At 42.1% G+C, this 24,059-nt stretch overlaps 1 protein-coding gene across 9 annotated transcripts in view; it reads left to right on the forward strand.

Annotated features, from left to right (window-relative positions):
- Positions 1 to 24,059, forward strand: part of ANKS1A (ankyrin repeat and sterile alpha motif domain containing 1A) — a 174,553-nt gene that overhangs the window by 60,449 nt on the left and 90,045 nt on the right. For 5 of the 9 annotated variants that reach the window (XM_081520082.1, XM_081520080.1, XM_081520081.1 and 2 more), the window contains exons 2-3: positions 14,674 to 14,754; positions 16,906 to 17,062. Coding sequence is in view for 8 of the 9 variants with exons in the window: in XM_081520080.1 (XP_081376206.1) it covers positions 14,674 to 14,754; positions 16,906 to 17,062 (238 nt within the window). In the remaining variant the exon portion in view is untranslated. Of the gene's footprint in view, positions 1 to 14,673; positions 14,755 to 16,905; positions 17,063 to 19,203; positions 19,267 to 24,059 lie in introns of all 9 variants that reach the window. The other 4 variants (XM_081520076.1, XM_081520078.1, XM_081520073.1 and 1 more) reach the window with 1 other exon arrangement.

A 24,059-nucleotide genomic window follows, 5' to 3' on the forward strand; every position in this document is an offset into this window, starting at 1 on the left:
ACAAAATAATCATCTTAAATATTTTAAGATTAAATGAATTCAGTCAGCTTGTAGCTCTCATTATAATGATGCTTTCAATAGTTACCTCTAAGTAACAAGGTTTGTCAGCTAATTGGATTTCTGGAAATGTTAATGGGAGTCTTTTGGTTAACTGCCTCTAATCATTTCCCTCTGGGATCTGGTTCCTATCTAGGATGTAGTACCTCCCTCAAGACTCTTTATTGGTTTCCTATACCCCTACAGAGAAAAAAAGAGTAAGGCAGAATGAATGAGGATCGAGCAATGTAAAGCCGGGAGGAAATGAAAGTGTATGAACTGTGGGGAGTTTGTCTTACTCAGGAATGAGAAAAACAGCCAAGAGAGTGGTTTTCAAGAAGTTGTATATAGCACAGTGTTAAGATTTTAGAGTTAAACCCAGTGTCACCCATTCCAGCTCTGGGACAGTGGGTAAGTTATTCACCCCATACTTGCCAGTTTCCTCGGGTTCGTTTATATGGTTCTGATAGGAAGTAAATAGTGAGTTGTTTAATCCACTGAAAGTATACTTGGCTCATAGTAAACATTTAATACTGCCTGTTACTTTCAGGCCTTTTAGACTCAAAATTTCAAGAAAAGGGTCTCAAAGTCTGGATGGAGTAAAGTGACCATATAATTTATTGTCCAGGCCAGGATGCTATTAATAATTATGCCGGGACAACAGATAAAAGCCAGGATTTATGACTTCCCTGAGATGGAGAAATCTTTGCTCCCAAAAGTGACTGACAAAGGCATCTTGCCTTCCTGCCCAGCTCAGTTCAGCCAGTGGACTTTGACAAGCCAAGGAACAAACTATTCTTAAAAGCTTTTCTGTACACACACACACACGTTCTCCAACTCCCCCTCAACCCTGTACACACACTAAACAATAGAAGGAACGTTGCTTTTTCTTCCTGAGTAACATGTTACCTTACAGTAATATGAATCTGTACATGTATTTAGAGATATTTGTGTAGTATTTTTTACTCAAGAAATAACTAGATAGAGGATATGAGTTCTTAGAAATAGTCTCCGTGATCTAAAGTAATTTACCATAGCTGTCTTGGAGGAGGTAGGCCCCCTCCTGCCTTTATGTGTAGATTTCTCTTACTCCTGAGCTCCTCATGTGCCTGGTGCGGTGCTTTCGTGGCAATGAGGATATGGTGGTAAACATAACATACTCTGATCTGCCCAGAAGTTGCCTGGGGTCTAGTAAGAAAGGCAGTCAAATAGGGACAAACGTAGAGCTCTGAACTGAGCTCACTGTCATCAAGGCAGAGTAAAAGGAGCTCTACAAGTAGCTCATGAAGAATCCTGCTTGGGCAGGGGGAAAAAAGGAGTTCTTGAGACCTTTGCTCAGTGCTGCAGAGGTGCTGAAGAGGTGGGCTGGACTGGGGGCCTGGGGAGGAAGGAGGTGGAGGCATGGCCTTCTAGGAAGCATTTGCCCTTAAAAGGTCACCTTGGCTGCAGTGTGATCACATACCCTTCTCCCTGGTTGCAAAGCCTTTTCATCCTTTTTTCTTGAGGACTGATGCTATTCATCCTGGTGATCCCTGTGTTCCCTTAGCGTCTGTACAGTTCTTTTATAGCATGAACTACATCGCATTATGGGCTTCCCTCATAGCTCAGTTGGTAAAGAATCCACCTGCAATGCGTGAGACCCTGGTTTGTTTCCTGGGTTGGGAAGATCCGCTGGAGAAGGGATAGGCTACCAGCTCCAGTATTCTTGGGCTTCCCTTGTGGCTCAGCTGGTAAAGAATCTGCCCAAAATGCGGGAAACCTGGGTTATATCACTGGTTTGGGAAGATCCCCTGGAAGAGGGAAAGGCTACCCACTCCAGTATTCTGGCCTGGAGAATTCCATGGACTGTATAGTCCACGGGGTTGCAAAGAGTCAGATACAACTGAGCGACTTTCACTTTCGCTTTAACATTGCATTATAATTTTTTGTTTCTGTGCCTTTGAGGTTGTTTAGGGCAGCGGCTTGGTTTGTTTATTATAAGGAACCTAGACTAGCACAGCGGCTTTCCCCTTCTTTCCCCACAAATATTTGCATATTTCCTGTGTGCTTGTTGCTTGGGAATGTGGCACAGTCTACTGTCATAGAAGATGCAGTGTGGCAGGAATCAGGATTTTGAACTCCGGAGACCATTCTCATGCAGTTCAGCACTTCTGTGCCTTTCTTGCAATTGTGGAACAGAAATGGAATGCTTGAGTGTTAAGAAGCCAGGCTAAAATAAACTGAATCAAATAAAAATTAAGGGCCCCCAAAGTAATTGCGTAAACGGCAAGGGAAATATGGCTTGTAAAAAAGTGGTTATATTTACATTACTCCTCGTGACTTCTTCATAGTTAGAGCAGAACGCTCCCACAGCGGTGCTCACATCCACATCCATGCAGAGACTCTGTGCTTCCTCCTGCCTCCATTCCCTTTCCCCCTTCTGGGTACAGTGACTGAGACTAGCAGTCACTGGAGTGAATGTATCAGGTCTTTAACAGCCCTTGCTCTCCAGGAGCTCGCCGGTGTGTGTGGTATGGTGTGGCTTGTGTGCAGTTACTCACTAGAAACAGGAGACTGTTGTCCTTGGCAGAAGAGGGGAGAGCTCCTTGCTGGCCGTGTGGAACAAGAAGAACATCCTTTCAAGTTGTTTGTGTGAGTTGTATCACCTGTAAGTTTAAAATGGGGCATTGCCTTTCCACTGTGTTTCTCTCTCGCAAGGGAATAAACCCTTCAAAGTCACTGCCTTTCATCACACATTTGGAACACAAATCACATGGCCTCAAAAGCCAAGGTGACCAGAAATATACATTTCACAGCTTACAAGGACTTGTTCATCCTGATGTGTGGTGTCAGAATTGTTTCTGCACCATCCTTAACAGGGGGCCATTTATGTCTACTTGAGTTCTTTTTTGGGAAAGCAGCCACTTCCAGCTCTTGGCTCTGAGTTTCAGGTGTTTCCTCTGTATTTTTGATTACTATGCTTTTGCTGCTTTCTTGATTTCAAAATTTTAGAATTTTTATCTGTCTTTGTTAAGGAAGAGCAGGGTTGAACTTTCTTTCACTCACTAGGTCCACTGCCTCCCCCTTCATCCTTCAGATATATTACAATTTTTAGTTACATCAGTATCTAATGTTTATATTATTATGGGTATTAGTATTATTCACCTGCCAAAGCAACTAGTATACTACAATCCTCTCTCTGTCTCTTTTTTTCTTATATTACCTGTCTTGGTGGTTTTCTGAGTTTCCTATGTTTAGCTCACTTTTTTTTTTTTTTTTTTTAGTAAGCTCTAGTAGGCATTTATAAAACATTCCATATAACTATGGCAGAGTACATATTATTTTTTTCAATTGCCTATAGAACATATACCAAGATAGATCATATGCTAAGCTACATAAGATAAAAGTTGGTATATGTTTTCTGATCACAGTGGCCTCAAACTAGAAATCAGTAACATTCAGTTCAGTTCAGTCGCTCAGTCGTGTCTGACTCTTTGCGACCCCATGAATTGCAGCACGCCAGGCCTCCCTGTCCATCACCAACTCCCGGAGTCTACCCAAACCCATGTGCATCGAGTTGGTGATGCCATCCAACCATCTCATCCTCTGTCGTCCCCTTCTCCTCCCACCCCCAATCCTACCTGGCATTAGGGTCTTTTCCAATGAGTCAACTCTTCGCATGAGGTGGCCAAAGTATTGGAGTTTCAGCTTCAACATCAGACCTTCCAATGAACACCCAGGATTGATCTCTTTTAGTATTGATTGATTGGATCTCCTTGCAGTCCAAGGGACTCTCAAGAGTATTCTCCAACACCACAGTTCAAAAGCATCAAATCAGTAATATTAGACAACAGGAAAATCTCCAAATGCTTAGAATCTAAACCACGCACTTCTAAATTAAGAAGTCTCAGGGAAATTAAAAAAATAACTGAACTAAATGAAAATGCTGTCAAACTGTGTGGGATGCAGCCAAGGCAGAGCTGAGAGGGAATTTTTTTTTAAACTTCTTATTTTTATATTGGGGTATAGCGGCTTAACAATGTTTTGATGATTTCAGGTGAACAATGAAGGGATTCAGCTGTACTTATCCAGGTCACTTTTAATTCCTAAACTACAGCCGTAAATTTTAAATCTCTTAAGTATTCTTTTCCAAGTCCCAGGCAGACATGTCAGTTAATCTCGTCAGTTTCATGTTCTCTTGCATCCCCAAAGCCCCACATCCTCCAGGATGGCTGGGTATTCTTGAGGCCCACTCCACTCCATGCTTTATTCCCTTTGCCTTTTTTTGTCCAGTTTCCTGGATGCCTGTCTTCCTCTTTCTTGATTTGCTCATTTATTTGGTAGCACACATCCTCCAGTCACTTCCTGATAAAAGGGTGTGTGGGAGGTAAAATTTAAGACTCTGCATGTCTAAAAATATCTTTATTCTCTTTTTATACTTCACTGATTTTTGGTCTGCTATAGAATTCTGGGTTGGAAATCATTTCACTTTTGAATTTTGAAAGTACTGCTTCTTTGTCTTATAGCTTCCAGAAATGAAAGCCGTAAGACTTTGTGAAAATCTTGAAATTATTGAAAATTTGATGCACTCAATCCTTTGTATGCAAACTGTTTTTTCTCTCTGGAAAGTATATTGTCTTTATCTCATGTGTTTAGAAATTTCACAGTGTGTCTTGGGGGGGATGGGTCTTTATAAAAATTATTCTTTGTACTGAATATAGGATGGACTATTTAAACTGGAAGTTCACATTCTTCAGTTCTAGGAAAACTTCTTAAGTTATTTCTTTGATAATTTTCTCCTCTTTCTTTTCTCTGGAACTTTTGGTTCTCTAATTTTCTTATCTTTTCTCTGGAATTTCCCCATCTCTTCTTTTGGTTCCACTTTCTGAAAGATTGACACAGCTTTATCATCAAGGTCTTTGTTTATATTTATATTTCTACTATCATGTTTTTAATTTCCAAAAGCTTTACACTGATGTAATTTTTTCTAATCCTGTTCTTGTATGGTAATAGGTTTTTTTGGTTGAGGTTTTATTTGGTTTCTTATTTCTGTTCCTTTGAGTCCCTTTATTTTGTTTTGTGTTCTCTCTTTTCGTGTTTGCTTTCCTCAAATCTATCAGGATCCTTGGTTGTCATTTTTATTTAAGCTTCTTCGTGGTTCAGATGGTAAAGAATCTGCCTGCAATGCAGGAGACTTGGGTTTGATCCCTGGGTTGGGAAGGTCCCCTGGAGAAGGGAATGGCTACCCACTCCAGTATTCTTGCCTGGAGAATCCCATGGACAGAGGAGCCTGGTGGGCTACAGTCCATGGGTCACAAAGAGCTGGACACGACTGAGCATCCAAGCACTCTTGCCTGGGTGCAGGAATGATAGTCTTCTGGCTGCCCTAGATGTGACCGGGGACCTGGTGGCCTGACACTGCCTTGTATAGAATTTGTATGGAGTCCTCATTTCCATCTCCTCCTCATCCCTGGGCTCCTGTGCCACCAGGGGCCTCTAATCCATGAGCCTTTCCTGATAAGTTGACCTCTCCTCTGGCTGCAGGGATTCATTCTTTCAGCTTTGCTAATTTCTCTACTTTTCATCTTCTAAAAACACCGCCATTTTATGTTCACTGTTATTTTTCTCTTATTCTTTTTGTTTTTACCCTCTTTTTAATGAGGATTGAGCAGAAATAAAAATACACATTCTGTGCTTCCCAGTTAACTAGAATTGTTTTGGGTTTTTTTGTATGATTGTTTCATGTCTGTAAGTTTTGTCTTTCTCCAAAGATCACCAAATTCTCTTACAATGAGAGTGGCTTCCTTTTTATCTCTTCTTTCAACAATTAAGTATGTGGAAAGCATTTTAGTAAGGATGTGTCAAATTCATTTGAGTAAGATGAAGTTTTTGTAAAATTAGACTGACTTTGGACAGTGTTTCATTGTGTTGGGAAACTGCCAGTCCTTGCTGAGGTTCAGAGATAAGTTCGCCTTTGCAAGGATGACCAAAAGAGGGAAACAGTGAATGCCTTTGGCAGAAAAAGGCTGATGAGACAAACTCCTGTTTAGACCTTAATGATTTAATGAAGACCTGATGGAGAGCTGCCGAGAACCTCTCTTCCCCCTCAAGTTCATTGCCATTGCTTCCTCTTCAAAGAACCAGTGATGGAGCAGGCCCTGTCCTGACTTGGTGCTCAGAGAGTCTTCGACTTCCTGAGAACTAACTCAGGAGGAGACGCGTAATGGTCCAAGTTGTTTTGTCTCAACAGCCAAGGTCGAGAGCCTGAATAAACTGGAAGGAACATGCATGAGAAGTCAGACATGGGATTTTATTTCCATTCCACATTAGTTAGCTGTATGACAATCAGTAAGGCGTTTGGATTTCACTTTTCTTACCTATAAGATGGAAATAGTGTGCTGGTACTTCCTGTGCCATAATATGGTTGTAAGGGTTGAACGAGGGCAGCACATAGGTGTGTCAGGGTTTGAGTGTTGTCATTTAAACTGGTCACGTGGCCGTGGCGCTCCATACCATCCTGTGCCGCGCTCTGCCTGGTCTCTCAGTCGTGTCCGGCTCTTTGCGATTCCATGAACTGTAGCCCGCCAGGCTCCTCTGTCCATGGGGATTCTCCAGGCAAGAACACTGGAGTAGGTTGCCGTGCCCTCCTCCAGGGGATCTTCCTGACCCAGGGATTGAACCCAGGTCCCCCACATTGCACATGGATTCTTTTCCATCTGAGCCACTAGGTAAGCCCAAGAATCCTGGAGTGGGCAGCCTAGACCATCATATCTACCTACTGACTGACTAGACATGTATACGTGGGAGTCAAATTCATTTCAGCCTCAACTAACCCAAAACAACTCCCTCTGCCTGCCCCCAACACACACTACCACAATCACAAAACAAATCAACACTACTTTTCCTCCTTAATTTGCTCTCTCATTAGCCACTGAATTGTTTACTGCCTCCTCGCCATTTAGTCACCAGATCCTCTCTTTTCTGTTGAATCTATTCTTTTTTCTCCATCTTCCCTCCCATGCCCTTTGTTCAGGTCCTCACTTCATGCCCAAATCACTAACTTGGAAGTTAGTCTGATCTCCATCATCTCTGCAACTGCTTAGCATAATGATTTTTTCCCCAATTGTGGTGTATTTCAGACCATCACAACAGTGTGGTGAATAACAGATTTATTAGGTTCCCATCTAGGTTCCCACTTCTCAGCTGTCAACAGAAAGTTTTTTCTAAAATACACATCTGATCGTTCCCTGCTTGAAACTTTCCAGTGGCACATAGGAGCCTTCATGACTTGGCTTTGCCTACCTGTCCATCTACACATTCACTATCGTGCTCCAGCCGCTCAAAAGTATTGATAATTGCATTTGTTGCAGTTTGCTAGGACTACTAAGGAGACCTTGAATTTGAGTGTTTCCTCTTTTTTTTTTTTAATTTTTTTTTTAGTATAGTTGCTTTAAAATCTTCTGTTAGTTTCTACCGTACAGCAAAGTGAATCAGTTATGTGTGTGTGTGTGTGTGTGTGTGTGTGTGTGTGTGTGTGTGTGTGTGTGTGTGTGTGTGTGTGTGTGTGTGTGTGTGTATAATATATACACACACGTCCCCTCTTTCGGATCCCCTTGCATGTAGATCACCATAGAGCCCTGAGTAGAGTACCTGCTGGCTGTCTCCTCGTTGTTCCTTCTGCCCGGCTGATTTCTAAGCTTTGAGGGCTCAGCTCAAGTGTCTTCCTTTTCTGCAAGGCCTCCCTCATTCCCATTTCCCCATCAGCTACGCTTTGCATACTTTCCAGAATGTCACGCCCTGTGTTGTCATTTGTTTACTTGTGTGACTTCCTCACTCTCCTCTGGGCTGGAGACCATGTAGCACTTGGGCCTATGCAAGATGGGGCCTGAGCATAGACTCAGGTGAACTGGACTGGACCCTGCCAGCCCACTGAGATACCATTACTTGTCTCTGTAAAGTAAGCAGTTAGCTGACTGGACCACATGAAGCAAGCTTGCTGCCAGCTAGGAGCCACTGAACGGGACACCATCTGATCCTGATCCCACAGAGTAGTCACAGATGAAAGTGGTCTGGCCACTTTGGTTTCGGCTTATAGTTTTTCTGTCTCTGTTTTATGTAAAAAACATCTCAAGTGCGGTATTTTTACATGCCCCATCAAGAGACTGTGGCCATTTTTAATGGATATGAAATACCAGATTTGTTATATTGCATGGAGATCATGTCACACTGGGGTCGCAGGTTAGGAAAAATCAATATTAGAAGTTGCAAACTGGTGGCCCTTGGGCAGTTCTTGTACACTGCTGTGCTCTTAGAAACATGAAGGATTCCCTTAAAGGGCTTACAATATGTAGTATTGAAGCACAGCATAAAGAATTTTCCCTGTGGTTTAAGGTCAAGTCTGATAGATGCTGTGGTGACAGTGCACTAGATGTTTAGGGATCTCCTGCACCATTTTTAGATTTTTGGGTTTTTTCCCCCTTGGTTCTCTTAGTGCATTGTGTTCTGCTAAAGATGGAGAAGCTCTATACAGTCAGCAAAAACAAGACCGGGAGCAGACTGTGGCTCAGATCATGAACTGCTTATTGCCAAATTCAGACTTAAATTGAAGAAAGTAAGGAAAACCACTAGACCATTCAGGTATGACCTAGATCAAATCCCTTATGAGTATACAGTGGAAGTGACAAATAGATTTAAGGGACTAGACCTGATAGACAGAGTGCCTGATGAACTATGGACAGAGATTCGTGACATTGTACAGGAGACAGGGATCAAGAAAATCCCCATGGAAAAGAAATGCAAAAAAGCAAAATGGCTGTCTGAGGAGGCCTTACAGATAGCTGGGAAGAGAAGAGAAGCAAAAAGCAAAGGAGAAAAGGAAAGATATTCCCATCTCAATGCAGAGTTCCAAAGAATAGCAAGGAGAAAGAAATAGCAAGGATAAGAAAGCCTTCCTCAGCAATCAGTGCAAATAAATAGAGGAAAACAACAGATTGGGAAAGACTAGAGATCTCTTCAAGAAAATTAGAGATACCAAAGGAACATTTCATGCAAAGATAGCCTCGATAAAGGACAGAAATGGTGTGGACCTAACAGAAGCAGAAGATACTAAGAAGAGGTGGCAAGAATACACAGAAGAACTGTACAAAAAAGATCTTCACGAGCCAGATAATCACGATGGTGTGATCACTCACCTAGAGCCAGACATCCTGGAATGTGAAGTCAAGTGGGCCTTAGAAAGCATCACTACGAACAAAGCTAGTGGAGGTGACGGAATTCCAGTTGAGCTATTTCAAATCCTCAAAGGTGATGCTGTGAAAGTGCTACACTCGATATGCCAGCAAATTTGGAAAACTCAGCAGTGGCCACAGGACTGGAAGAGGTCAGTCTTTGTTCCAATCCCAAAGAAAGGCAATGCCAAAGAATGCTCAAACTACCACACAATTGCACTCATCTCATATGCTAGTAAAGTAATGCTCAAAATTCTCCAAGCCAGGCTTCAGCAATACGTGAACCGTGAACTTCCAGATGTTCAAGCTGGTTTTAGAAAAGGCAGAGGAACCAGAGATCAAATTGCCAATATCCGCTGGATCATTGAAAAAGCAAGAGAGTTCCAGAAAAACATCTATTTCTGCTTTCTTGACTATGCTAAAGCCTTTGACTGTGTGGATCACAATAAACTGTGGAAAATTCTGAAAGAGATGGGAATACCAGACCATCTGACCTGTCTCTTGAGAAACCTGTATGCAGATCAGGAAGCAACAGTTAGAACTGGACATGGAACAACAGACTGGTTCCAAAGAGGAAAAGGAGTATGTCAAGGCTGTATATTGTCACCCTGCTTATTTAACTTATATGCAGAGTACATCATGAGAAACGCTCGGCTGGAAGAAACACAAGCTGGAATCAAGATTGCCGGGAGAAATATCAATAACCTCAGATATGCGGATGACACCACCCTTATGGCAGAAAGTGAAGAAGAACTAAAGAGCCTCTTGATGAAGTTGAAAGAGGAGAGTGAAAAAGTTGGCTTAAAGCTCAATGTTCAGAAAACTAAGATCATGGCATCTGGTCCCATCACTTCATGGGAAATAGATGGGGAAACAGTGGAAACAGTGTCAGACTTTATTTTTTTGGGCTCCAAAATCACTGCTGATGGTGATTGCATCCATGAAATTAAAAGACGCTTACTCCTTGGAAGGAAGGTTATGGCCAACCTAGATAGCATATTTAAAAGCAGAGACATTACTTTGCCAACAAAAGTCTGTCTAGTCAAGGCTATGGTTTTTCCAGTGGTCATGTATGGATGTGAGAGTTGGACGGTGAAGAAAGCTGAGCGCCGCAGAATTGATGCTTTTGAACTGTGGTGTTGGAGAAGACTCGAGAGTCCCTTGGACTGCAAGGAGATCCAATCAATCCATCCTAAAAGAGATCAATCCTGGGTGTTCATTGGAAGGTCTGATGTTGAAACTGAAACTCCAATACTTTGGCCATCTCATGCGAAGGGTTGACTCATTGGAAAAGACCCTAATGCTGGGTAAGATTGGGGGCTGGAGGAGAAGGGGACGATAGAGGATGAGATGGTTGGATGGCATCACCGACTCGATGGACATGGGTTTGGGTGGACTCCGGGAGTTGGTGATGGACAGGGAGGCCTGGCGTGCTGCAATTCATGGGGTCGCAAAGAGTTGGACACGACTGAGCGACTGAACTGAACTGAACTTGTCTGTTAGTGAGTGGCCCTTTCGTACTTACTGCTTTAGAAAACCTAGTAGAACAGCTGCGATAGAGAGGAAGACCTAGATTGTAAATAGCTCTTTTCTTGGGCTTCCAAAAAGGAAGAAACTTGGGTGGAGGGGGATGTTACTACCATCCTGTCTGAAGCTAAGATTCCGAACAGAGAGCTGACAGTTCTCCATTCTCATTTAGGTTTTATTTAATATATTCCCCATTCCTTCAGATTTCTAGATAGGTATTTAGAGGAAATGCTAGTTAGAGAAAAAGGAGGGGGAAAGGTCTTACCAAGTTGGGAAAGCTGCAGCTTCTTGCAGGAAATTTCTTATCTCTCTGCCTTGTCTTTTCTAACTGTTTTGAGATAGTTTTAGTGCTGGAATGGGATACCTAGACTTAACCACCTCTAAACCAGAGACATGGAGGGAAAAGTTAGAAAATGACAGAGGAATTGCTCAGTTCTACCTTGTCGTTAAAAGCAAGGGCCATCTAAATGTCAGGGGTGTTTGTTTTGTTTTTTGGTTTTTTTTTGGCTGCACTGGGTCTTTGTTTCAGCATGTGCACAGTGTGTGGGTGTAGTACCCCTGTGGCATGTGGGATCTTAGTTCCCTGACCAGAGATTGAACCCACATCCCCTTCATTGGAACACAGATTCTTAACCATTGGACCACCAGGGAGGTCCCTAAACCTTAGTTTTAAGGTTACTTTGGGACCTGAATTGAGAAAGTTGAAAAGGTAGCAGCTTCCTAATATGATACTAGGAGCCAACAGATCTGCTGTCCCAGCTGCTCTAGCCCATGTGAGGATTTCCTCTCTCCCAGCCCCTCTTGTTTATTCCAGTCACGTTGCTATTGTGCGTGGCCTTGTGTGACTACATCTTCACTTTATCTTGTCGTCTGCTTAGATCACAACAAAAGTTCCTGTTTGGCCAAAGACCAAGAGTGCCTTAAATGGGAGTTTTGGATCAGCCACTGATTTGGCTTGTAATTTGGGGCAAATAATTTGTTTTTGGATTTCAGTGTCACCTATTTTGTAATAGAAAAATGATCGTGTTTTGTTTTGTGGGGCAAATTGACTCTAAATACGAAAAGTCTACCTCCTAAATTTTCTAGATCTGTTTCACTTCCCAACGTTCTATTCATTGTCAGGCATGGGTTTATAATTTTTGGTTTAGGAAATGAGTTGTAAATGTGACAAAGAGATATAATTGCTTTTACTCTTTGTTTGGAAGATGCTATAGGAATCCAAGCTTAATGGAGGATGAGGACACCAGGAAGTCCCTCACGTTTCTGACCTTGTCATGAGCTTCCTTAACTGACAGTGAACGAATAACTTTGCTATTGGAGTACACATGTCCTCTCTTTTCACTTAAAATTTATCTTGAGCTTTTAAGCCAAATATCTATATACTTATTAAAGTGACTCGTGTCACACATATAAAATCGTTTATTGTTGCTATTTTGATTTTTTGCTCTTCTTTTCCCTGTACATGGGTTCCTTCCCATCATTTAAAAAATATTATAAAAAGACCACTACATGAATGCCTTCTCATCACTGTGTTCTAAACAGTGTGGTAGAATACCGAGTAGAACCTGAAAGTGCTCCTTTACCATGCTGCAGTGCCTCCCAACACATACCTCCTTTCCCCAGAGGTAACTACTGTCCACACTTGGTGAGCACTCTCTGCATCGCCATCCATGGGTGGGTGTGTGTGTGTGTGTGTCTGCGTATAAAATAAGGCCTCATCTTTTATATATTATATAATGACTTCTTTTTTTCACTTCACAGTAACAGTGCATCTCACAAAATCTTTCCTTGTCAGGACACATACTCCAATTTGTTTTCTTGTCTTTCCTTTGTTGTTAACTGTTAAGTAATAATTTATTTTATGGGTGTACCTGATGTTTAAGTGCCCGTCTATAGGTGATCATTAAGTCTGTAGTTCTTACTCTACAGTGAAGGAGTCCTGTACACGGATGTGTCTTTGTGCACGTGGACAAGTGTTTCTGTTGGATAGTTGCCTGGAAGTGGAAATGCTGGCCCAGAGTGAATGCCTATTTTTGGTTTTGGTGGATGCTGCCAAATTATATTCCTGGAGGAATTCACCAGTTTAAACTCATACCAGTTGAATTTAAGAGTTTGTTTCCCTGATCTTTACAAGGGTTTTATGTCATTATTTTTGTCAGGCTGATAGGCAAAAAGAAGTACGTGATTATTTTCATTTGCATTCTTCTACATTGTGTTTCTGTAGATCTAGGAGTTCTAGTTTCTGCCTTTTAGGGATCCCTCAGTGTTGCCAGTTACTTGATAACATTTCTTTTTTTATTTTCTTGGGTTGAATCTATTTTATGTCTATCAAGTATCTGTGGTATAGGATAGAAATTGTTTCACTTCACACAACTTTAGATAGGAGATGCAGTGAGCTTGTGTACCCAACCCACTACCCTGATAAATCTCTCATATATATTTTTCCTCTGCAGTGTTTACAACGTTGTTTGTTTTTTTCTCCTTAGCATTATATTGTAATCTCTGTTCTGTCTTACTAGATAGCAGTATAAATGGTACATAATTCTATGTGTGTACACCTTAATTATTATAATCATTTCTCTATTGATGGACTTTTGGACTGTTTCTAATATTTTATTGTTATAAATAATGCTGCTTCCAACATCTGTGTGTCAAGTCTCTGAGCCCAGATGGTTTTACTGGTAATTCTTTATCATTTTAGTGCTCTATGTCAGTGATTCCTGAATATAGAAATAGGTAGATAGCTGCCCAGGTGATCTGTGACTTAAATCTAACACTGATATACCCAATAATGAGAGCAAAAAAAAAAAAAAAAAAGCTTTATACCAGCTTCACTTATGAATGCAGGTGTGAACATCCTAATCCTAAGTAAAATGCTCTGAAGTAGAATTCATTGACATGACCCTAGTGGATAAGTGCCAAATAAGGTTTATTTCAGGAATGAAAGAATGACTCAATATTAAGGAAGCTATTGATAACATTTTAGTTAGTTCATTGTGAAAAACTATGATTTTATCCATAGAGGTAAAAACATTTAAAAAGTATTTGTAATACATTTTTAAAAGGGAAAAAAAATAGGATACTTCCTTTACATGTTATGGAGTGTCTACCTCAGGCCAACTGTCAATATTAGAGGCATTCTCATCAAAAGCAAGGACAAGACAAGGCTGCCCTCTACTACTTAATATTAGAAGTTTTCTAGCCGATGTAGTAAGGTATGAAACAGGAGTCAGAATTAAGACTTCAAGGATTAAATGAGGTGGCATCCAACCTTCTTAGTATGGTATTTTTGATTCAAATAAGGTGCTTGTTGTAGATTCTGTTGTTATTCTTTTTATTACCAATAAGACATATTCACAAAGGAAAGGCAAAATTGTCCCTTGCATCTTAACACATGTATCTGGGTGCTTTTATGAACATGGGTTCTTTGATTTTGGTCCTTGTGGCCAAATGATCCTGATAATCTGTCTGGTCTCTGCTGCGCTCTCTCCAGCCTTCAGTCACCAGCCTTAGAGGTGAGTGCCCAGTACCTATAACTGACTAGTGGTTTGATTCAGCGATATTTTTGATGACCTTTCAAAGAGGCCATTTCTTACAAGCCTGACGGTTTTCGGAGGCACGAGTCTCAGACTGAATGAATAAAGAAGTTACCAGTGAGGAGAAGGATACAGGAAAACAAGCTCTGAACTGATGACAGTGTTGTCTTGACTTGACTCCTTGTTCAGGAAACCATTGGTGTATCCTCAGTGCTGTGTGCTTCTGTAGTACATAGCTGCTGTCCTATATCAGGAGTCATATGGAAGTAACCTGTTTGGTTAAACACCACACAGAATTTTTTCCCAAGCAGCTAGCTGTCTCCAGATTTGGTTTGTGACTTCAGTTTTTTTTTTTTTCTTTCCTATAGCATTTGGAGAGGGCCAAATGTGAACTGTGTTGACAGCACTGGGTATACACCTCTACACCATGCTGCTTTGAATGGCCATAAGTAAGTATTAATGGGCTATATTCCTGCCCCACTCTTCAGAACTCAGACCTTAGGTTGTCTTTTTTTTTTTTTTTCTTTTTTTTCCATCCTTTAAAGATGTACTAAGCAGGGATGCTGAAGAACAGAGAAAAACTAAATTTAGTCTGTCCAAAATTCCTGAGTCTCTGTTTAGTGTATACTTTAAACCTCGTTCCCTAACGCTTGCTCCAAAATTACGTTAAAAGCGTCTTCTTTTCCCCTCTGAAATGGATCAGCGCCATACAGTGATCTGAATAAGAAGCTCAGATTCGAGGACACTAGATCGTTAATGGGGCTGGATAATCTACCAGGTAACCAGCCTCTTTATAAGCTGAAAAGAGATCAAGTGGTCGTGAGAATCTTTCTGTTTACTTTATCTTTCTGCTTGCCACTCTTTCCTCATGAAAGTAGCCTTGTACACAACAAGAGCCATTCTTGAGGGAAAAATACACAAATAATATGGCCTATTTAATTCTCTTACGTATAGAGAAGTTATTCGGATTTGTCATACGGGATTGTGTGGAAGCCTCCCTGGAGGTGTGCTTTGGCACAGGTTTCAGTGGTTTGGCGGCCTGAGGAGGGCCCTGCCCCTCAGTGAAGGAGAAGGAGAAGGCCCAGAGCAGGGGCAGGCCCAGCGGGGGAGTGCAGGTGCGGTGGGCAGATTTGCTGCAAGAATGAAAACCAGAGGGTAACAGAAGAGAGGGCGCTGGCGAGAGCTTGAGGCCTAATACTAGAGAAGATAAGCAGTAGAAGTTTAGTTTTTAGAAAAGACAGTTTATTGGGACCATTTAGACTTTTCTGAGCAGGGAGCCGGGCCCTGCCACCTTGTGGTATTCTGTATCACTTCCGCAGTATTGGGCCCAGCCTGAGTGACTCCGATGGGCTTCCCTGGTGGCTCAGTGGTAAAGATTCCACCTGCCAATGCAGGAGACTTGGGTTCCATCCCTGAATCGGAAACCTCCTCTAGAGGAGGAAATGGCAACCCACTCCAGTATTCTTGCCTGGAAAATCCCCTGGACAGAGGAGCCTCAGTGGCTACAGTCCATAGAGTCATGAAAGAGTCAGACATTACTTAGTGACTAAACAGTGACAAGAACAAAATGACCAATATGCTTTTCTAAAGTGAAGTGAAAGTCGCTCAGTTCTGACCAACTCTTTGCAACCCCATGGTTGCAGTCTATACAGTCTATGGAATTCTCCAGGTCAGAATACTGGAGTGGGTAGCCATTCCCTTCTCCAGGGGATCTTCCCAACCCAGGAATCAAACCGGGGTCTCCTGCACTGCAAGTGGATTCTTTACCAGCTGAGCCATCAGGGAAGCCCTAAAATATGTTGAATGTCATCATTTTCTGTAGTGCGATCTTTTCTGTAACCATCTTAGACAAAGCTAACAGATAATCTGTAGAGACTCCCTCCCCCTTAAATAGTGGGGTAGCAGAAGTTAAAGTGGATCTTGGACTTAAATGACTATAGCTTGTTAGCCAAGTTCACCTCTATATTCTGTTTTTATTTACAGTGGGGATTTTCTTGGACCTCATGTGCATGGGGATAATTATACATATTTATCTGCTTAATTAGTGGTGTCACCAAGAAGGAAGCCAAGTCCTCCTTTCTGGATGTATCAAGTGATACCATATGTGTCTTCTGCTTGCAGAAGGTTTATGTTTATGTTTGCATAAGGTTAAGATTTATGTTTGCAACCACTCTAAGTCTACTCTGCCTGTCTTATTTCCAGCTCCCACCTCGCCAAATGCTTTGAATAACGTGGTGAATAATGATATTTGTTTTGCATGACTACTTTTATGTAAATTCTGTCCCTGAATGCTGTTTCAACATCACAAACAAGGAAACCAGACTTTTTCAAGATAATGGAAAATAAATGGATTATCTAGAAAATAGCTAAACCAGGAGGTGAAGAGTCAGTGGAGTGTGGTTCAAGATGACTCAGCCACTTGTCAACAGCTGTACAAGTAGTCAGGGGGTTAAAGGAAGAATCAGGTGATAAGCTCAGGTAGAGATGGGAGCCAGATGAGCTCCTCTCTGTGAAAGGGCTTCATGCTACACAGACCTGCAGAACTGTTGGTAGGAAAGACTCATGGGTTCTGCAGCTCACAATCGATTTTTGCCTTTTAGGGATGTGGTCGAGGTTCTTCTGAGGAACGACGCGCTGACCAACGTGGCTGACTCTAAAGGCTGTTACCCTCTGCACTTGGCGGCCTGGAAAGGAGACGCCCAGATAGTGCGGTTGCTCATCCATCAAGGGCCCTCACACACCAAAGTCAATGAACAGGTTGGAAGGAAGGGACGCTTTCTCCACACGGTTCCAGCTAGACCTTGGCAGCCACCTCAGGCCCACAGCTCAGATCTAAGGGAAGCAGCTCTTCCCTGGCCTAAGAGTAATTCCCCTCTTCCCAATGCCACTCCTTTTAGTGAATCAGAGAGACCTTGTACCAACAAGGGTGTATCTTGTATGCATTTGAATTATGCAGGTTTGGAATAGTGCTGTAACAGAGCACAAGACTGGAAATAATGCGCATCCTGCACACTTGCCCAGAGTTCATTGTAAATTGGTGGATCCATGCCATCAACGTGGCAGTGCAGCTTGAGCTGACAAACTAAAACAGTCCAGCGTGTGTCAGGGCTGTGGAGACCATGCTGTTTTGCATGCATCAGAACTCTCAGAAGTGGAAGAATGCATGCTGTAGCTGAAAAACGAACTCACAAAGACACATAAGTGGAGGCCAGAGGTGACACAGTGGAATGAAGATCATTTCAATGGTGTCCTCTAATGTTCACTTAAGACTGACCATTCTTAAGTTAACACGTGATACAGTATTATTAAGTAAAGTACAGATTTTGTTCATTTTCACAAAATTGTATGCTAGTGTCCATTATTTGTTTTCATACCTTATTCAAGATTCCATAGTGTATTTCGTTACATTGAGCAGCTTCAGCTGCCTGCAACAAATGCTGGTAGATTTTCTTTTCATTCTTATTCTGTTAAAAATATTTTCTAATTTTCCTTCTTATGGCTTCTTAGATACACCCATCATTTAAAAGTAGACATTTAATTTCCAAATACCTGGGGTTTTTAAAGTAAAAGAAAACCAAACACGTTCTTTGACAAAGCAGAGAGAATTCTTAAAAAATAAAAAAGGCAGCTTTTGAGCAGAAACCCCATACACAGGCCATGGATTCAGGTGCCCTTAGACTGTACCTCCTCTTCTTCATATGTAGTCCTTTGGGAACGTTATGTTTGAATTATGAAGTTCTAGACCAGCCTCTCATGAAGTGTAACTCCCTCTAGTTTGGGTCTGAGTTGGTGTCGATTTGAGAGGAGATGGGCCCTCTCTCGATGACGAGCCAGTCTCCTCTTTCCCTCCCTGCTCCGAACTGAAGTAGCTGCTAGAATGAGAGAGATGCTGCCCTTTCCCGATAAACTTAGGATTCTTTTCCTAATGATGTTGATGAGAGGAGGTAGTTCAGTGGCCTCTGGATTTAGATCAGGCTTATTCCTCAAAAACAGCAGGAAACCGTTCTTGAAGTCCCTCCGGCAGCAGGACCATGTGCATTCTCAGTGAGCTGTTCAGAGCAGAGCAGGCTCCTGAGTCACTGAGCGGTTCGAGAAGACTGCTGCGGTGCTCCCAGCCCTCTCCATTTGGAGAGAGAGTGTGTGTAGCTGTTCATCAGCTTCCCTTCCCCCTGCAGGCTGTATTTTATGGATAGGTAAGCAACAGATATTCAAGATCATCGATGAGGGCGTTTGCTGTATAATGTTAGGAAGGAAAATCATCTCTTTAAGCCTGCCTCTTTAGAACCTAAATGCAGTGTTACTCCTCCCGGCTAACATGACGGTGATTGCTCTTACCTGGAGGAAATATTTTAAAGAGGTTTGCTGTTAACCAATATCCCTCAAAGTTGAAAAATCACACACTAAGTCCTCTTCATTGAAGAAATTTTCAGCCACCATTCCTAATCCTGTCTTTGCTCACTTTTGCCTTGGAACACAGCTGCTTGGGTTTTTGAGCCACTGGAGTATGCTAGCTTGTCCTGCTCACAGCCACCTCCCGCCTGGAGTGTCTGGATAGGTGGGACCCCGGCCCCCGTGCTTTGCATATCTGGCAGGCAGGTGGGTGGGCAGGGGCTGGGCACAACCTCTGTGAGAGCACAAGAAAACTAATGTATCTAGGCAGTGGTTACAAGTACCTCACTGATTTATTAAAAACCATTCATGTTGCTCCAGTTGGAAGCTTGGGTAAGAGGGGTGATGACAGATGACCTGGAGGTTGTCTTTTTCCGTTAACTTCCTTTCGAGGCACCCAGAGGACAGATCTGAGTTGGTGTAGTGTTGGGACCCCTCAGGGCTGTGCATTGCATTGATATATTTCATCCATTTTATCATCACATTTTCTTTTCCTCTCCTTTTTATAGAATGCTCTTGAGATCAAAGAACTCAAAAAGTACGGCCCCTTTGACCCTTATATCAATGCCAAGGTGTGTACTTTGCTGCCAGGATTTCTCTGCATCATTTCTCCAAGCTGCACTTTCCGCTTGGTCCTCTCTAGCTTCCACTCTTGTCCTCTCAGACTCGTCTTCATCATCCTGACGTTTGTCCGCTTCTGCCCATCTGCTTCTGGCTTGCCTGGGAATGGGAAAACACAGCTTCAGTGGGTTTTGTTTTTGTTTTTAAAACCCATACCAGTTCTGGAAAGGTTGGGTGTTTTTCCTGAAATGTCTGAAAAGCTTAAAAGTGGCAGAAATGGGGAAATAGAAGGGACCATATGTGGGCATAATTTACTACTGTGATTTCTAAAATCATTTAAATTCAGAAAAGAAAAATGCAATTAAAAGATGTCAGAAAATGACTTAATTGTACTTCCTAGATTAACTTTTTTTTAAGTTTGCGTTTTATATTTCTTTTGAGGTGGAACCTGATTTTCCGTAGCTCATGGTGAAGGTGTGGCAGAGGGGCATGGGTGACTCTATTTTACCCTTAAAAGCTGCTGGTGTGGTTTCCCTCACTTTTCTTTGAGTTTGTGCCTAAATCTAGTCTCTTCTCCCTAGCCATAGCTTCTCTCTCTGCTTGGACACTCTTGGCTCTGAGAACAGCTCAGAAATAGGAAATGAAATTTCAAGGCCAACCAGGGCACTGGCCTTGAGCCTCCCTCCCTGAGGCTGGGACAGATGACGGGCTGGTGTAGTGATGAAGATCCAGCCTTGGGCCTCTACTGCTTCTGGAGGCAGAGCTGGTGGGTTGGGCGATGATGTTAGCCTCTCTTCTCTGCGCTCTCACCTGCTGTGTTTGACTCAAGTTTTCATTCAGATGAGGTTTGCTTTTTGGCAACAATCTGGAGCCTGATTGAGTCACTGCATTATTCACATCAGGTCCCTTTCACTTGCTCTGAGTTCAGCAGCCGCTGGGAAGGGAAACGTGAGGTCTTTCTATATGTTTCCAAACGCAGGCAGATATTTCATGGTTTTCACTAAGAGACACTGATTTAGCAAATGAGCTCCCAATGGGCTGGACCTCAGCAGGCTCTACGGGAGATTGCCCTCAGCTCTTGGGCCCTAATGGTGGAGAAGCAGTTTGATCTGGGGTGGTGAAACATGGTAGTTTTTGTTTTTGCCCACACTTTCAATTCTGTTTTCTAATCTTCAAGAGAGGAGGGTACTCTGTCTTCTTTTTTTTGGAGGTAGTGTGGCATAGTGGAAAACCCTCATTGATCAAGGTCTTTCTTTTCAAGTCAGATCCAAGTTTGAATTCTGTGCTGCCACTTACTGGTGTTGACTTGAACAAGTTACTTTATTTCTCTGAGCTTTAGTTTCCTCTTCTATAAAATGGGGTTTACCATCTAATTGGCTGGATTATTGGAGATATGTACAAATAAGATCATGTACATGAAGTAAAAATATCAGTAGTAGTATTTGAGTTTCTGATTTTAAGAGGTATACATCATGTGGCATTTCTGAAAGGCCATTTTGGAATTTGTTCTTTGTTACTAGTGGGGGACACTTAATGCAACATTGCTCCATTGGTCTGTTCAAGGTTTCCTTTTGTGGGGAGGCACCTTGAAGTGATTGTTTCCCACTTGGTGGTTGGTTAGTTAGCTTATAAAGCTCTGATTAAAGGGTAAGGCTTCAGTTCTTAAAAGCAGATTTTCCTATCCCTTGATTTTACACACATAAAAGAAACTTAGTCTAAATGGAATAAGAACTTACTTCTCTCTTTAGAAATAGTTTTCCCTCAGTATTCATGAGGATATTGGTTCTAGGACCCGTGAGGATACTGTACTCAAATTCTTTATAATAAAATGATGTAGTGTTTGCCTGTAACCTACTTCTGTCCTGTACACCTTAAATCCTCTCTAGATTACTTATAATACCTAAGAGTACAACGTAATACAATAATATGCTGTAAGTGCTGTATAAATAGTTGCCACATGGGGACTTTGCTAGCAGTCCAGTGGCTAAGACTCTGCCTTTCCAATGCAACGGGTGTGAGTTGATCCCTAGTTGGGGAACAAAGATCCCATGTGCTGTGGGGTGCAGCTGAAAAAAGACTAGTTGCCAAGTGGAAAATTAAAGTTTTGCTTTTTGGAACTTTCTGGACTCCCTCCCTGCCCTGAATATTTTTGACCCATGGTTGGTTGACTCCTCCAATGAAGAACTCGTGGATGGGAGGGCCAGCTGTGTTACCCTTTGCCTCTACCCCACTCCTCAAAGGCCAAACATGTAAACTCCATTAAAGTATAAAGCTGTTTGGGTTGTGCTAAGAATGCAGGCTGATAAGATTCTAATCTCCCTAGATTTTATTCCTGACTCAGTGGGTTTTTATTGACCTGATGTGTCTAAGAATTGTTTTTGCTAAAGTACATTTGTATGCTGAGTCCTGTCAGGCACCTGTAGACATTAAGAAGTTGTAGATGCCTTTCCTGGGAGCAGAGGTAGTTTTCATGAGCTTTTATCTTCCTCTTCACCCTACAGAGCCTTTCCTGTTTTGGCAAGTCAACATAAACCAGTCCAAATGTATGTCATCCTTAGTGAAGGTGAAACTATTAAAATTGTTTACTTACTCCCTTTTAAGACAATTTTGACTTAAATAGCATAAGATGAGCAGTAGTCAAATTAATTTTATGGAAGATCTGTTTTTTTCCAGACACTTAAAAGTAATCCATGGTTTTAGAGCTGGAAGAGGTCCAGACGTTCTCTAGACCAGTTGTCTCTAGCATTTCATCAGCTTGGCTGCATCAGAATCACCAGCGAGCTTTTATAACATTTTTTTATTTTGCAAAAATTTCTAGTGTACAAAAAGTCGCAAGAATAATGCAGTGAACTGCATTATACTCTTCTGCTAGATTCACCAATTGTTGACACTTTGTGACATTGTGCGTGCTTACACCATCTTCTCGTGTGCACACTCTTGTGCTCTCGTGTGTATGTGTGTGTGTACATATATATATATGTGTGTAACATATGTAATTGTTGTAGTTGATGATGAACTATTTGAGATTCCCTGGGTCGGGAAGTTCTCCTGGAGAAGGAAATGGCAACCCACTCCAGTATTCTTGCCTGGAAAATCCCATGGACCGAGGAACCTGGTAGGCTACAATCCATGGGGTTGTAAAGGGTCGGACATGACTGAGCGACTTCACTTCCAGCTTCCATTTGAGATTAAGTCATAGATTTCATGACCCTTTAATCCCAAATTCTTCAGCATATATCTCCTCTAAGAATAAGGACATTCACTTGGTATAACCAGAATACAATTATCAAATTCAGAAAATTCAGCATTGATACAATACCAATGCTTGGATTTCACCAAGTGTCTCAATAATGTCCTTTAGAGCGATTTCTTTTTCTGGTCCAAGATACAGTCCAGGATCTTACATAATCTGTAACAGTTATCCTCAGCCTTTTCTAGTCATTCATGACATGGACATTTTTGAAGCGCATAGGCTAGTAGTTTTGTAGACTGTCCCTCACTTCGAGTTTGGCTGATAATTCCTCGTGCTTAGGTTCAGGTTGTACATTCTTGGCAGTAACACCACAAGAGTGATGTTCTGTCCTTCCTTTTTAGTGCATCGCATCACAGGGCACATGATGTCAGTTTGTTTTGTTCTTGATCATAAGGAATGATTGCCTGGTTAATTTGGTGTCTGCTAGGTTGGTAACATGTTTAATAATAGTTTTCCTGGCCTGCACCCTCAAGGTGCTACCTTGGCAGTCCTGGGGTGGGGCTCAGTATTAGTTCCCTTTAAGCTTCCATGTAATTCTAAAACAAAGCTTGTTTAAGAACCACTGATCTAGGCTAACTTTCCACCAGAGCAGGATTCCTCTTTCCTCATCTAAAAAGTGGGCCTTATTTGTTTTGCTTCATAGTAAACAGAAATACTCCTGGCAGCCTCCTTTTGGATTCCATTGATTTTGGGTTTTTGTGCTTGTTGATGTCTGTTTTCCTAAACCTTCCATCTGTAGGTCAGAGTAGTGCCTTAAGAGCTTTGCAGAACAAGTCTGACTCCCCTTCCATGTGGTCCACATGCTGGGCTTTGTCTTCATACTTTTCCTCTGTCTTCTAAACCTCTGTAGACTCGCTTGGTCCTTTTGTTACAATGTGGGTGTACTTCCAGGGCCAGTACCACTGTGAGACCTGAGAGCTGTAGCCCCAGATCTGTCAGTGGACAAGAGTGCGGTTAGACTATGATCCGAGCACTGAGAGGTGATGGTTTTGAATAGTTCCCAGAGAGAAAAGGCCATGGAAATGTTTCTAGATGGTTTTCTGCTGCTTATATTGTGTGTGTATGTGTGTAAAACGCGTAAGTAATGGATTTATGCATTGAGTGGGGTCTCCAGGTGTAAAGGGTACTGGGATTTTTTTAAGTAATGACCTAGCAAGGAAAAAATGAAAGTGGGCCTCAAGATAAACAGGAATGGAGAGTTTGTGCAAAGCCTTTGGGGAAAATTTGGGTATTTCATCTCAGTCCCCTTGCTTAGTCCAGATTTCTTGGGGTGTCCTCCCAAGGTGTGGCTTGAAAGGTATGAAAAAGAAAGATTCCAGGTGGTTGGGAGTCTGTACCCTCCTTGGAGTCCCCCCCCACCCCTTTTTGTGGGTCCATGAATCCAAAACTTAGTGACTTCTTGCCCTGAAAATTGTCAGGCTCTAAGGGGAAGCGGTATGGCCTGTGTTCAATAGTCAAGCTATGTGGTCACCACAGACATAAACTCAAGAGTACTGTCATTACCAGACCATTTCTGGCAAGACTGAAACATAAACAAGATGCTTCCTACAC

Source organism: Giraffa tippelskirchi, chromosome 8 (assembly GCF_054371585.1).
Source record: "Giraffa tippelskirchi isolate mGirTip1 chromosome 8, T2T-mGirTip1v1.2.pri, whole genome shotgun sequence".
NCBI classification, from domain to species: Eukaryota; Metazoa; Chordata; class Mammalia; order Artiodactyla; family Giraffidae; genus Giraffa; species Giraffa tippelskirchi.